We start from the raw sequence: 14035 nt of genomic DNA, 5'->3' as shown, positions 1-14035 counted from the left end.
AATTTGAATGCGTCTATTCAGATTCATGATACTATAATATATCATATCCGATCATTTTTTATATATATATTTTGAGACAGGATAGTAGTACTACCTCTGTCCCATTTTAAGTGCAGTTACCGGTTTCCGTATACAGCTTTTGATTGTCCGTCTTATTTAAAAAGTTTATGAAAAAAAATTAAAAAATAAATGACGTATAAAATATTATTTATGTTTTATCATCTAATGACAATAAAAAATATTAATCATAAAAAAATTAAAATAAGACAAATAATCACTCGTTTGAACACGAAAATTCACAGGTGCAGGGACCAATTTTCTCCAAGGTGAAAATGGCGGATCGATCCAAACTCCAGAGACCATACCAGGGCAGGAGTAGTAAGCAGGTAAACAGTACAGCAGTACACTGCATTTCTGCAAGCTGTGCAGCTGCAGCAGCACATCACATGGCCGCGGCTGCACGGGGTGAGGAGGAAGTCGTTAGCAGTTGGCGCCACCCCTCGTATTCATGGCGCCATTAACACCTCTCTCCCTCCAGCTCAAAAGCCAAAAATGTTCTTAATTAGCCACTCGAATTCTTAAGCAGCCAATCGATTGATTAGTAATTAGTGATGAGATGGCAATGGGCTAATGGTCCATGGGATTAAATTTCGTGGACAAAAAAAAAGAGGGAGAACAAAAAATACAGTTTAATCGGTTGATCGTTCGTTCATGGCACGGTGACCGTGACCACGCCGCCGGCGCCGAACGATGGCATCGCGCCGCCGACGATGACGCCGACGCCGACGGAGACGGAGGCCTGGGCGCAGGGGACGGGGCGGGTGACGGGGATGCTGCGCAGGCAGCTGAGGCCGCCGTCGCCCGGGCCGCCGTCGCACTCCGGCGGCGGGCGCTGCAGGCCGCGGCCGGGGACGCAGTTGCCGACGAAGTCGAACACGCTGCGGCCGGCGAGGCGGTTGCAGTGCTGGCTGATGCCGGAGAAGAAGTTGAAGGAGACGGACAGGTTGGTGATCCGCTTGAGGTCGCAGACGAGGTCCGGGAGCTCGCCGGTGAACTGGTTGTGCGCGATGTTGAGCACCTCGATGCCGGCGAGGCAGGACAGCGTGGGCGGGAGGTGGCCGGAGAGCGAGTTGTAGCTCAGGTCGAGCACCTCGATGGTGGGCAAGAACCCGAGCTCCTCCGGAATGCAGCCGGTGAGCTTGTTGTTGAGGAACAGCACCTCCCGGACGCGGCCGCCGTAGCCGTACGCCGACGGGACGGGGCCGGTGAGGCGGTTGTTCGCGAGCGTGATCACCGTCGCCGGAGACGACCAGAGCGTCTCCGGGATCTCGCCGTCGAACTGGTTGTTGTTGAGGAAGAGCGCGTCGAGGCTGCTCTTGGCGAAGGCCTCGGCGGGGATCCCGCCGGAGAAGGCGTTGAAGCGGAGGTCGAGGTAGACGAGCGACGGGATGAGCAGCGCCGCCGCCGGGAACGGGCCGGAGAAGAGGTTGTTGCTGAGGTCGAGCTCGGTGAGGTACTGGAGGTCGCGGAGCGAGTCGGGGGGCTGGCCGGCGAGGCGGTTGCTGTTGAGGTGGAGGAACGTGAGGTGGGCGAGGAGGGACACCGCCGCCGGGAGCGTCCCCCTCAGGTTGGCGCGGTTGAGGTCGATGCCGGCGACCACCGCGCCCGACGCGGCGGCGTCGTCGGGCGGCGCCGAGCAGTACACCCCCCTGTACGCGCACACGTTGGGCCCCTGCCACGACGCCAGCGCGCCGCGCGGGTCCTCCACCACCGCCGCCTTCAGCGCCTGCAGCGCCTCGTACTCCTGGCTCTGCGGCGACGAGGAGGCGGCGCCATTGATCCAGACGCCGAACGCGGCGGCGAGGGCGAGGCGGGATGACGACAGAAGCAGCAGGAGGAGGAGGAGGTCGGTGGTCATGGCGAGAGTTTTCAGGTGGGATCGCGACGAGACGGAGGCGAAGCGAGTGAAGAGGAGGAGCAGGAGAGTGAGGTGAGGTGAGCTGGGTGAGCATTGATTGATGGAGAGAGGACAGAGTGACTGTGTTGCTTTGCATGCTTTGATTGATTGATTTCTTGTGCTCTCATCAGCGACAACTGGAACTGGGGCTCCATGTCCGGGCGCTCTCTGCTGTAGGGCTTCTGTACTTCGTTACCCATGGAAGTGTGTGAAGCGTGAAACTAGGCTGTGTAATTGTAAGGACACCCGCAATGGTTATCTATAGGCTCCCTATAAGAGATCCATGTCAGCATATTTTCTTACTTGAAAGAGATTAAATGAAGAGAGAGAACAAAGTTATCTACTAATCTAGAGATAGTCTATAGAGAAAAACAAGGCAATGGATTAGAAAGCTATAGATACCCATGTAGACATACTATTGAGTTGGTTTACTATTAATCTAGTCTATTACTGAGATGTACATGTTTTATAGAGAGCATCTTACTTTACCATTGCGGGTGCTCTAACTTGGAGTTTTGTTGTTTTCAGCTTTCTTTAGTGTCATGAACACTTTGGTTTGGACATGATTTTTTAAGTTCAATTTATAATAGTTTAAGAGTTCATATCGTTTTGCATACCTAAATCTTTCATTACAGAAAGAGCAACTTCTAGTAATACTAAGGATGTGCACAACGCCACAACATGGCAAGTGCCTTTGCCGTACCACGTCAAAGCGCAGTGTTCAGCAGCTCAGCTATGCTGTGACGACTGACGTTGTCTTTGTTGGGCAATAGCCTTGTCAAGTGAAACGCCGAGATCTACCGGGATTAGGGAGGGGAGGATGAGCACGACAACCACCGGAGACGAGGAAAGATGGAACGTTAAGAAACCACCGGAGAGGAAAGTAGCGATCTACTAAGTGTGTGCGATCACATCGATGGCGATAATGGCCAGCTTATCGCTAAATTTGGCAACTCCCCTAGTGGGCACCGAGTGCCATACTACCAGCTTGATGCCTATAGCAGTATCGAAGTATAAACGATTAGAGGTGGACACCGGAGCGTGGATGCGGTCAGAGGCGGCGGTGTGCGGATTTGAGCTCGAGGATTCGGATGGAGGGTGGGGAAAGATATATGTAGGCTGACAAGTGGGTCCACTGAGATGTTGAGGGTATATGTGTAGTTCTATCTCTTTCTCAAGGTTTACAATATAAAAGTTACACTTGATTTTATAATAAAAAATCTTATAGAGGCGGACAAAAAATAAGTAGGGGCTGAAATAAAAAAAACACGTGACAGTAGCTGTATGGTCAGAAGTGTGTCCTGGATGTGGCGCAGTCCAACGAGTGAGTTGTACGCCCAGACAAAGGATGTTCAAGACCTTATTGTCACCAGTTTTTATCAAGCCAGAGGAGCTAGCACGCTGCCACTGCATCTGGGGCGAACAGGGACAATGCATGCATTGTAGCTGCATCATGCACTAATGCAATTATCTGAAACAGAAAAACTTTGGACTAACCGAGAAAAATCTAAGATCTACCTAACAGAGATTTGGCATACTGAAGTGACGTGTGCTAAATTAAGGGCGTGGCAGGAGTAGGAAGAGCGGTTTCCTGATCATGCGAGGTTGCAATCCCTGATGAAGAATTCCATCTTAATGTTTTCTAATATCTCAATGGACAAAGGATCTGAAATATTCTGTGGTGTACATGTTGCCGCTCCTGAGCAACCACCAACACATAACAAGTGAGGTCCTTGGCAAGAAACATTTGTCCTTAAGAAACCTTTGTCCTTAGCATATGAACCTTTGTCCATCTTAAGAAACCTTTGTCCTTAGCATATAGCGACAGCTAACAAGTGAGGTCTATGAATACTGAAAAAAAAAATCTCATGGTCAACACCAGCTACTTGAATTTGTTGCACCTAGCATAAGCAGAATAACATAATTTTGTAAATTAGGATGTACTTCATCCTAAACAAGTCCAGCATTCGATCGATGGATACAACAGTCATCAGTCAGGGCGGCGACTTAGTACAAACTGCTCCGGAAGATTCACGATTTTCTGATCCTAAATTAAACTTCTTTTTACTTCTTGTACTTTCTTGGTGTCACAGCGTCTTTCTACGCATTGCAAAGAAAAGTTCGACTTACTGAACCACTGGAGATAGTCTGATGACATCCCACGCGACCCTCATCACACCACCGTTCCTTGATTCTGCCTCTTGGAATGTTCTTCCTGATGCTTCCGAGGGATGAGGTAGCTCCCGCCATTTCTCAATCTTGAGCTCAATAACATCAACGATGCAAACGCGAGTATCTGTCAGGGCCTTCCCTTGCAGTCTCCCCTCAACTTGGAAGATCTTTCCCCTGCCAACCTCCTTCCCATCATTATCAATGAGCGAAACAAGACGGCCAGGTTCAAATGAGAATGATCTTGTGAAAGGGCGGCTAAGCATGATATTTTGATTGAATTCTGCCTGTGATGTTGTCTCATTGCCATCTGGGCTCACAAATCTGCTGCCCTTGGATATGCCTAGAGCACTCATGACCCTCGCAGGTGGCAAGTAGCTCTCCTCGCCAGCACTTTCTGAGGAGTCACAGTGGTGGGGAGTAGCTGGCGTAGATGGCTTATCTGCGTTCTCACCCTCAGATAGTACTCCTCTTTCTTTCGCAATACGAGCAAGCTTAGCTTTTCTGTTGTTCAGCCTAGAATTTAAAGAAGGTTTGTCATAAGTAAGCTATGGACTGAGAAGTAAAAACAGTACAGAAGTGAAGTATGAACTTGATGAACAAAACGTCAGTTATGGTATACAAGCAGGAAACTTATGCTCTGCACACAAGTCCTCTCGTATACACACCGTGCACACCAACTAAAACATATCACCAAAAATTCTACAAAACATTGCACATGTACTTCTAGTAGTATTGCATCTATGTGTAAAGTCTCATCTTCAAATTCATTATATATAGGTAGCAACAAAAAAGACAAATTTCTAACAGATTTATACTCTCAAAACTGTTAGATTTTTTTTTTTTTTGGTTACAGCTAAGATATAATGAATTTGAAGTTAAGACTTTATACATAAGTGTAATACTATTGGAAATACTTGTACAATTTTTTCTAGATATTTTTGTGAAATTTGTTAGTTGGTCTGCACGCTGTGTAGATGAGAAGGCTTGTGTGCACAGGATATGTTCCCATACAAGTAATGCTAAATTGCTAAGGAAAAAGAATAACAAAGATAGCTTCAGTGTTACCAATTCTTTAGCTGAGATGACGTAATCTCCGAGCCCTGAAAACACATTTTCATGAATGAGAAGTATATAAAATATTTTGATCTAACAGAAGAATGGCCAGGTGAAGGACTATACCTGCCCACTTAACTTCTCTGACCATGCCTGCAGTAAAGCAGCATTCTTATGCATCTCAGGCTCATCAATAAGAGCCTTCTCGATTTCGTTTATTTGCCTATCATTCATAATGGTTCGCTTCCTTCTCTTAGGTTGTCTCTCATCATACATGTGAGTGTCTCCTTTCTCATCATCCTGAAGACCACTTTCTTTTCTATCTGGTGTTTTGAAATGGTCCATACTGCTGGATGCAGGATCAAGATCCATTTTGCAGCGCAGGGATCCTGTACTTGTACTGGTACCTCCCCCTAGAAAGCCTGAACTAGTTCTCGCCACACCAAGATGGACTAAGTCCTGGCCGACTGAATTCTGCAGGAACCCACCATTTAAAGCGACAGTGCTTCTAGGAGTCTCATCCCTGGCATTTCCCTCTTGCTTTGTTGAGGGTGTTGGTGCAGGCTCTTCCATGTTTGTTGGTGTAGGCTCTTCCATGTTCTGCACATCATTTTTGTTGGGATCAGATGAATTACCAAGTCAATGGCTAATATATTATACTCAACATAGTGAACAACTGAACAAACCTACCTTCGGAAGGTTATTTATACTGGAATCTGGAACAACAGTACTTGGTATCAAGGGATGCTGCAGTGGCTTAAAGTCTTCCTTGCTTTCTGATGACGGATCAATCTTTACTGCCTAAAACATCCCAGAATGAGGTCACGTCCAACATTTCGATTTCAACTAGATTGCTAGAAGTATGAATTGACCATCTGATGCAAGGGTCAAAGCTATTTTTCTAATTTATACACAAGTTGCACCTATCACCTACCATACAAAAAAATTGGCTATAGTATTGAATATTGTTCATTAAAAAAGCTTGCACAGAGACAGAGTGCAAGTGATGTACTTGAACAGTTGAACCATTATTTTGTTGGAAATGAAATTTGTAGTTATCCCTCAAGGAGGAGCAGGGAACCAAGCACCCTAAGCAAAATGCTTGGATATGTAGGTGGCTACTATGATTCTATAATTACTGTGAAAAGCAAACAAACCTGGGATGTACTCTGTCCAACATGTGATTTACACCAAGTTTGTAACTTATAAGCAAATTCACTGCAAATAGGAAAAAAACACATTTTGCAGAAATATCAGTAAAAGTGTTTCAAAACTATATGCAGCGCGCAACAAATTAAAACCAAATGTTGACCCACAAAATTAGGCATTAAACAAAAAATTTGTAACACAGTTTGTACACTAAGAAACATGACAAGTCAAAAACGCTTAACTACCTTAACAATTGCACATCTTCCTCGTTTAACAAGTTATTAGGAATTAACGATCTAGCATACTCAGACAAAGATCCTGCAAAACCCACAAAAAAGAGGTTTACACATGAAGTATAATGAATAAAGTCATAAACATAACCACAAAATTGGATAAAAGTATAAGCCACTTTACCCAAGTTTCTGCAAACTGTAGTGGCCTTGAGATCAGCTGATGCTGGATGATCAACTGATGATCTAGGATTCCCTGATACCAAGTACTTCTGAAATTTCTGAAGAAAAAGGTCTCTTTCTTGCTCTGCTAACATGACAGTGGAACTTGCTTTTAACAACAAATCAACATAGCAACTTAGCAATTTGTAGCAGGAGAGAAAAAGCTCTGACCTTCGCATATGTTTGGGACAAAAACATGCAAATTTGCTATTATTTTCACCACACATGATGTTCTTGTCTGCGCATATGCTATAGAAGGCATACTGATAGGGCGAAAAGGGCAAGAATAGTTTGCTTTAGCTTCAGTTAACTTATTACCAGCAGCTGCCAGTGCCAGCTCAGCTGCACCAAATGGATCATAATCAAGATTAGCGTCTTCTTCTATCACTGGCAGATTAACAGAGCACCAGTTTGAGACAAACTCATCATGAGGAATAGCCAAAATTTGGGTCAGAAATGGAATCTGCAAAGGAGATGAACAAAAGGGACTTGAATAAAACATTATATTTGCTGGAAATTTTCAGTTGCTCAATGGTAAAAACTAAAAATAGATCAAGGTAGAAATAGTTACTCTTACAGTATTAGTTATAAATGAAGATCTGAAGTTTGAATCATCAGAAAAGACATCAACTAGACGCAACGCACTGATAAGCACAGAACCCATAGGGTAACTCTTATCGTGAGAATCCAAGGTAAGTTTTTGTTTTCTTCCAAACGCAGTCTTCAGCAAATCAAGAACCTGCATGTGACATAAGAATTTTGTCAGTAACTGAAAAAAAAATCCACGGGTAGCAGAGTCGGTAACATTTCAAAGTTTGCGATCATCCCTGGTAGAACTAACCTCTAGTGCCAAGGTTTGCCCTAGTTGCATACTCTTTGGTGAAGTGGCGACTTCATCAAGGTAAGAAACAGTTTCAGCTTCACAAAGTTGGAGCAACTAGCATTTGTTTTGCACCAAGGATTTAGTTAGTAACTCGGTACTGTGCAAACAGTAAATATAGTAGCACTCTATTTAATTATTTATACGAAGTGCAATCTTGAGTCATGGCTCATGACCAACTTACAATAGAAAGAATCTTAGCCTTCAATCTGGACATGGAAGCAGCAATATCAATTGATCCCTTCAGACACTCTGGAACACCTAACTTCAATATAGATCGAGAGAGTGACAGAATACCTCCATTCCTAGAGAGTTCCTGCGTTAAGAAAGAGGTTACTTCAGATCTAGCTTCCAAGTTCCAACACATCAAATGTAATAATATATAGTAACAAATTGCAGATTTGACGCTAGTACTCATAATTTATAGGAATACACAGACACGTGGGCTCAAAAAAAAACATAAAACATGTCTCTTGAACGAGGCTAGTCTAGACTGATCTGTTTTGTGGAACAAGAGCAAAGCATGTAAACTAATGGAACACTGCATTCGAGGAACAAATAAACAGTCCTCAAGGTACACACATTTTTCTCATCAAATCAGTATGATATAACATGTATATGTTGATATGTCATGAAGGGAAGAGAATATCCAATTAAATATTTTTTAATCAACAGTGATACCAAAGATAAAAGGAAACAGGATTTGTAAGCATATCTGAGACCTTGTTTTTTAAAATACGATCTCGGAACAACTTCTGCTGGCACAGTAACAAAAGAAACTGCAATGATGCTTCACACTGTTGGCAGATGAAGTGTGTGAGTCGTGAGTCAAAAGGGCCAACAGGAAAGGTATTGGTGCTCAATGTTGACAACCTGTGACTCAGTGACCTCACATCATCATGCAGGCTATCAAAGGCAACATCCATAAAGATATCAACCTGACCATGAAACATCAAACATTAAGATAGATAAAGAGATAAAAACAACGAAGAATAATTGCCTAACTGTCAAATCCATGTATTGCTGGCAATCTGGCAAACATTCGTGAATCATGATCAAAGAATTTGCAATAGTAACCCAGTGCTCTTTTTTTTTTCTTTTTAAGTAATCTTTCTAATTGTCATCTATAAACACAAGAGTGACATAATTCAGTCAAATATTATTACAGTACAAGAAAAATATGCAATGGGCACAAGTCACTAAAACTTTAGTATGGACTTTGTATTTTTGCTTCAAGGAAAACAATAGGATAGCTGAAGTAATACACTATCTTATGAAATGATATAATGATGCAAAAGATGTATCCCTGCAATCAAATGCCCCAAACAAAGAAATATACAAGTTTGAACAGTGGTAATGCTCAAAGGAAAAAATATATTGGTGTGCTAATTATATGTTAGAACAGAAACTTTAAAGTAAACACAGCAAAAGTTGCATTTGACAGAGCATGGCTTTCTGATACAGTAGGCTGTACACAAAATTACATGGAGATTTATCGCTGATAGATGATTTAAACCACAAAATGCCATGTCAGGACAGGGTAAAATGTTCAGATGAATTTTGATTTGACCTTAAAACAATAAGGGCTCACATCCCAAATCATGTTGCCGGCTCTATTTTGTCATAACTCATAACGATAAAACCAAAAATAACAGGGCATTATCATGTACAAAATCATCTTGCACCACAGAGAGACTATTATAGACAAGCCGGTAAGGAGGATAAAAATAGAAAATAATAAAGGATTCAGGTACAATTAAAGCAAGGTAAAACAGCATTAAAAATCAATGATATTTCAAGGTTAATTTTAAAGTCATCACAAAATTCTGGAGGTTACTTATCATGCTTTCGTTTAGGCATGAAAAGACAACTAAGTTAAACATATTCTAAATTAACATGTGTTACCTTTGGATGTGCAAGCAGAATATGAACAAGTTCATGCCACTGAGATGAAAAGTAACTTGTCAACAGATGAAGACTGGCTGCTACAAGTGATGAGTGTATAAAAGGAGAAACACCAAGATGATTTTCCTAATTTAAAACAATAGCTGCCACCATAAATTAGTATGAAATGATAATCTTAAAAAAAACAGTACATAGAACTCAATATATAATTTGGTGGCACTTGCCGAACCTTCTTCCAGTGGGAAAGAATAGATAGCACAAAAAATATCAGGTCCATGACTTGTTCAGATAATTTCACATCATCGAGAAGAACCTGCAATAAATAAACATGTGTTTCTCAACACTCATCAGCCAGTTCAATTTTAACAGAGAGTAAAATGAAATCAATAAACAAATTGGACTTGATTAAACTTAGCAATGACTAAAGATGGACAAAAAAAAAGAGTTGCATTGCATTTAGTTCACAACACTAGGGAACAAAAACAATACAGAGATATAAAACAATACAGAGATGAAAGAAAAAGAATGCTCAAAGCGTATCGTGATTCAAAAGAAAAAAAATGAATTATTTGTGGATAAAATGGGGAGGCTTGAGTGAAATATTGAAAGAAGTAAACCTGCTCCAGCCTAGTGTGGCGAGCTGATAGCTCAGACAAACTATGCAAGAAGCGCATACCACGGAGGACATACGCTAAATCTGAACCTCTTTCAAGTTCCAAACATACAGCAAGAAGGTGAAGAGGAAGCGAGGACACAAGCTTTTCCATGTCCACCTACGAAGAGAAATGTATGTCAGGGAAAAGAAACTCAAATGACAACAAATATTATACATACACACCTGCTTTGTACCACCATCTTCTGTCTTCTCCTGCAAGACAAAGTTCTCTGACTCCTTCAGCATCTCTCCAAGTTCTCTAGAAGTTAGCCCACTGAGCTCCTCAATAACTGACACCATGTCTATCATCTGAACCTAAGAAACAAAATGAGAATTTTTTAGTTAGAGAAGTATCCACACTAGTTTGCACAGGAGTGAAAAAGAGCATTGTGGGCTCAGGGAAATGATAGAAGTAATCATTTAACCAATATGCAAGCCATGGCATTTAAAGATTTTCTAACGAAATGAACAGATTCCCCGTGTAACGACTATTTCGAGACACATTTGCCGCGTGTGTGTGTGTGTACAGTTGAAGGCCTAAAGCAGAGTTGAATAACATCTAGTGCAAAAATGGGCCAACCTTTATCTGCCAAACCTATATTTGACTGGTCTGGATTCAGCCTAGAATTGTGTCAGACAATCAGAATGCAGCAAAGGTCACCGTGAAACAGCCAAAAGTTGAACCTCATTTCTCCTGGCCTTGAACATAACGCAACATCTTATATATTTCCCTTCTATTATGTTCTTAAATCGGTTAACTACTAATGAGCGCCTGAGCGGGCTCTGCGTGTGCAGTGAAGCCGCCCAAAACGAGTTCATACAGCAAACATGTTGGATCAGTTCAATGCAACGCAACTCGTGTTAGGAACGCAAGCATGCAGCCATGGAACGGAAAACCTAAAAAAATCCTTGTATCCCACTTCCCCTTCTGCTCCTTCCCAGAATCGTCGGCCATGATTGATGCTACAGTGCACCGAACAGCAGAGCGGACTCGAATCACTCGACTAGCAATGGATCTAGGAGGATTCAACTCCTCCTCCACGCATCAAAACAAAGGCCAAATCCCAGAATAAGAATCCGGATGCATAACTCGCAGGGAGGGAGAGAGGGAGAGAGAGCAACCCAAACCGGGACGGATCTCCAATCTACGCCCGCGCCAGGTGAAGAGCAGCGACGGAGTAACAATACCTTCGGCTCGATTCGAGCCGCGATGGAGGGCTGGCGGTGGGATGAGGCCGGGCTCCACGCCGCCGCCTCTCCGACGTGCGCGCGACGGGGGCAGCAGACCGCGGGGGAACGGGGTGGGAAGGAGGAGGCTAGGGTGGGGGGTTGTGGAGGAGAGGTGGCCGTCGGCGCCGCGCCTCCCGGGTTTGTTCGCCGGCGGCGCGCGCGGGGGGGCGAGGCGAGGCGAGGCGAGGCGGCGGAAGATGGCCGGCCGTTCCTCCGCCCCGGCCGCCGTAAGAGAGGGAGAGTATAGAGGTGCGGTTGGCGAACAGTAGAGTGTGTCCTTTTTTCAGTTTGGTCCTTTGTCCAGGAACTTATTTGTAATTAATTTATTTTTTCTTTACACCAAAATAGTTCTCCGTAATACGGCGGCGTCTTCTATATTACAGAAGAATCCTACCTAAAAACTACGACACCAAATTCTCCAAGGACAAAGAAAAGTAGAGCGTAGTCAGTAGGCGGGCGATAATATTGTCCGTGTATGCATCATTCTAGATGGAAAGAGATATAAAGTAGGAAATATCTTCCGTCACCAGCTACAGCACATGAATCGAAACCTTACGGCTTATTTGTCGTCCAAATCTAGTTGCAACCACTCTTCTCCCATGCTTCCCATGCCATGCAAGAGAATTGATTGAGTGTGAATTGAAATGAGACAGAAAAAAAATTAGTTAAAAAACTTAAAAGATAGCTTATGGGAAAACGTGTGTAATCTAATACTTGGCTATTGTCCATATTAGCTATAGCTGTCAGGGTTAAGGATAAGGGATGCCTCCTATCCTCGGAGTTACATTGTGTACAAATACGGTATACCGTCAAGTATACGGAAAGGTTTTCTTAATCATAAGGAATTTGCTGAGATATATGGAAATTGTTCCTCTGAATAGGTGTTAGAATCTTATTCGGGGGGGATGAGGACTTTAAGATCTCGTACAGATAAAGTTCTCTCCGAGTTTTACTTAGAGGTCAAGGCACTTAGGGGTATAAATAAAAGACCTCTAGAGGGTACGGGGTCATTGAATCATAATTTCACCACTAACCATAGTAGAAGCAATCCGCAAGACTAGAAGACCTAGTCGCCGATCGATCTCGTCGAGTTGATCTCGACAACAATCTATTTGGTACTCTACAGTTTTGTTGTTCTCTATTGTAATCTTTGTAGTTTTCTTCACGGTCCATAAAATCTGGATTAGGACTATTACCTTATGATGGGTCTGAACCAGTATAATCTTTGTCTTCTATGTGATTGATGTCATATCGTGTAGATCCTTGCTCCAGTGTACCCCAATACCCTCGGAATACGGTCTACGGGTATTATCCGTCGACAATAGCTATTCTTGGTGTGAATAATTTTGGAGCCAACAATTGGTTGTACTATTAAATTTTATGTAAAGGTGTGTTATTTTCTTGCCTTTTCCAACTTCTAATCTCTCATTTCCCGCGCGTACGCTTCCCGAACTACTAAACTTCGTGTTTTTGCAAAAGAAAAAATATTCTATAAGAAAGTTAATTTAAAAAATTATACTAATCCATTTAATAAGTTTTTAAGTTGATATTTAATTACTCGTGTGCTAATATGTTGCTCTGTTTTGTGTTTTGAAAAGGAAGGGCTCCCAAGTCCCAACCCGTTGTAAAGAATACATTCTACGTTTCACATTATCGCCTACGTGGTACGTTACAATTCCTTCTATTGCATTATAACATTATGACCTCACTAGTGAAGTTAAAAGTCATAGTGTTATATGGTGCCATCTTCACTCTATGTCTAGAAAGATGAGTTTATCCACTTGAACATAAGAGGAGTCAGCATAGACGTAAGTGTTTCGATTAGCATAGAAGAAAATATCGGTGAATGATAGACTTTGTTTGGCACACGTTCGACAGGCCAAACGAGATGAAAATAGCATTGCATTGCAGAAGATTGGTAATCATCAACAAAGAAAATTACTCATGCTAGAACTCGTCAAACACAGCGATATCCACTTCACATATAGACTTGAATCAACATTAGACGAATACTACTATAGGGTCGTCAGCCACACGCATACTGGTTCCAACTTCGATGTTCAATGGTCGTAGTTTCCAAGGTTATCCACTCAAACCGTCGAATTTCAGACTTGTCATGTTATTGATCTTTTTATGCTTAATGCCTCCAATCCTAAAGAAGTTAGTGTCATTGAAAGTTGCGGGTATAGGCTATCTGCATCCAGCCATTGATTATACGGCTTTATCAAGTTGCTATTTGAATTAATGCCTTCCAACATCTTCAGAAGGTAGGTAGCCTCGAAGAAAAGAGGGCCGCTAAATATTATGGCTGAAAACAAGTAAGGAAAACGATGACAAATCAAAGGAATTAAGCAAAAGATAGGTGGAATGCAACAGTGGTGTAGACAGAGTATTAGTTAAAGACAATGATGGTAGAAAAGAATGATAAGGGGCAAAGTTGATCTTATATTGTGTTTTTTATTTTTAAGGCACGACAAAGAAAGAAAGTACGATTAAGTATATGCAAGTTTAGTAGGTTACAACACATGCTTAACACATGAACATTTTAAAATGCACACCACATGATTGTTAATAACATTATT

At 42.5% G+C, this 14035-nt stretch overlaps 2 protein-coding genes across 3 annotated transcripts; both read right to left on the bottom strand.

Moving 5' to 3' along the window:
- Positions 1-623: 623 nt before the first annotated feature.
- Positions 624-2089, bottom strand: LOC9270327 (leucine-rich repeat extensin-like protein 6). Its single transcript, XM_026025842.2, has one exon. The coding sequence runs from the start codon at positions 1916-1918 to the stop codon at positions 710-712; it is 1209 nt and encodes a 402-aa protein (XP_025881627.1). The 5' UTR covers positions 1919-2089; the 3' UTR covers positions 624-709.
- A 1614-nt stretch (positions 2090-3703) lies between these two features.
- On the bottom strand, positions 3704-11738 carry LOC9268582 (nodulin homeobox). 2 transcript variants are annotated; one of them, XM_015784831.3, is made up of 17 exons: positions 11412-11738; positions 10407-10538; positions 10186-10341; positions 9798-9881; positions 9569-9694; positions 8386-8601; positions 7848-7979; positions 7625-7720; positions 7361-7522; positions 6955-7246; positions 6746-6868; positions 6577-6649; positions 6340-6400; positions 5873-5983; positions 5309-5782; positions 5195-5229; positions 3704-4642 (listed from the first exon to the last, which is right to left on the bottom strand). In XM_015784831.3, the coding sequence occupies exons 2-17, from the start codon at positions 10530-10532 to the stop codon at positions 4084-4086; spliced, it is 2826 nt and encodes a 941-aa protein (XP_015640317.1). In that variant the 5' UTR covers positions 10533-10538; positions 11412-11738; the 3' UTR covers positions 3704-4083. The 2 variants fall into 2 exon arrangements, with proteins under 2 accessions (XP_015640317.1, XP_015640319.1); XM_015784833.3 differs by having other exon boundaries at positions 10407-10532; positions 11412-11543.
- Positions 11739-14035: the final 2297 nt, after the last annotated feature.

The sequence above is a fragment of the Oryza sativa genome, chromosome 5 (assembly GCF_034140825.1).
Source record: "Oryza sativa Japonica Group chromosome 5, ASM3414082v1".
NCBI lineage: Eukaryota > Viridiplantae > Streptophyta > Magnoliopsida > Poales > Poaceae > Oryza > Oryza sativa.
This window is presented reverse-complemented; position numbering and strand designations above follow the sequence as displayed.

What these genes read in the sequence shown, in the direction of transcription:
- LOC9270327 (XM_026025842.2), bottom strand. Translation starts at nt 1,918, where the DNA reads ATGACCACCGACCTCCTCCTCCTCCTGCTGCTTCTGTCGTCATCCCGC.
- LOC9268582 (XM_015784831.3), bottom strand. Translation starts at nt 10,532, where the DNA reads ATGATAGACATGGTGTCAGTTATTGAGGAGCTCAGTGGGCTAACTTCT. An exon ending in TTGGACAGAGTACATCCCAG is followed by an intron (nt 5,984 to 6,339) that starts GTTTGTTTGCTT and finishes GGGATGTTTTAG; the next exon opens with GCAGTAAAGATTGATCCGTC. An exon ending in CAGAGAAGTTAAGTGGGCAG is followed by an intron (nt 5,230 to 5,308) that starts GTATAGTCCTTC and finishes ATGTGTTTTCAG; the next exon opens with GGCTCGGAGATTACGTCATC.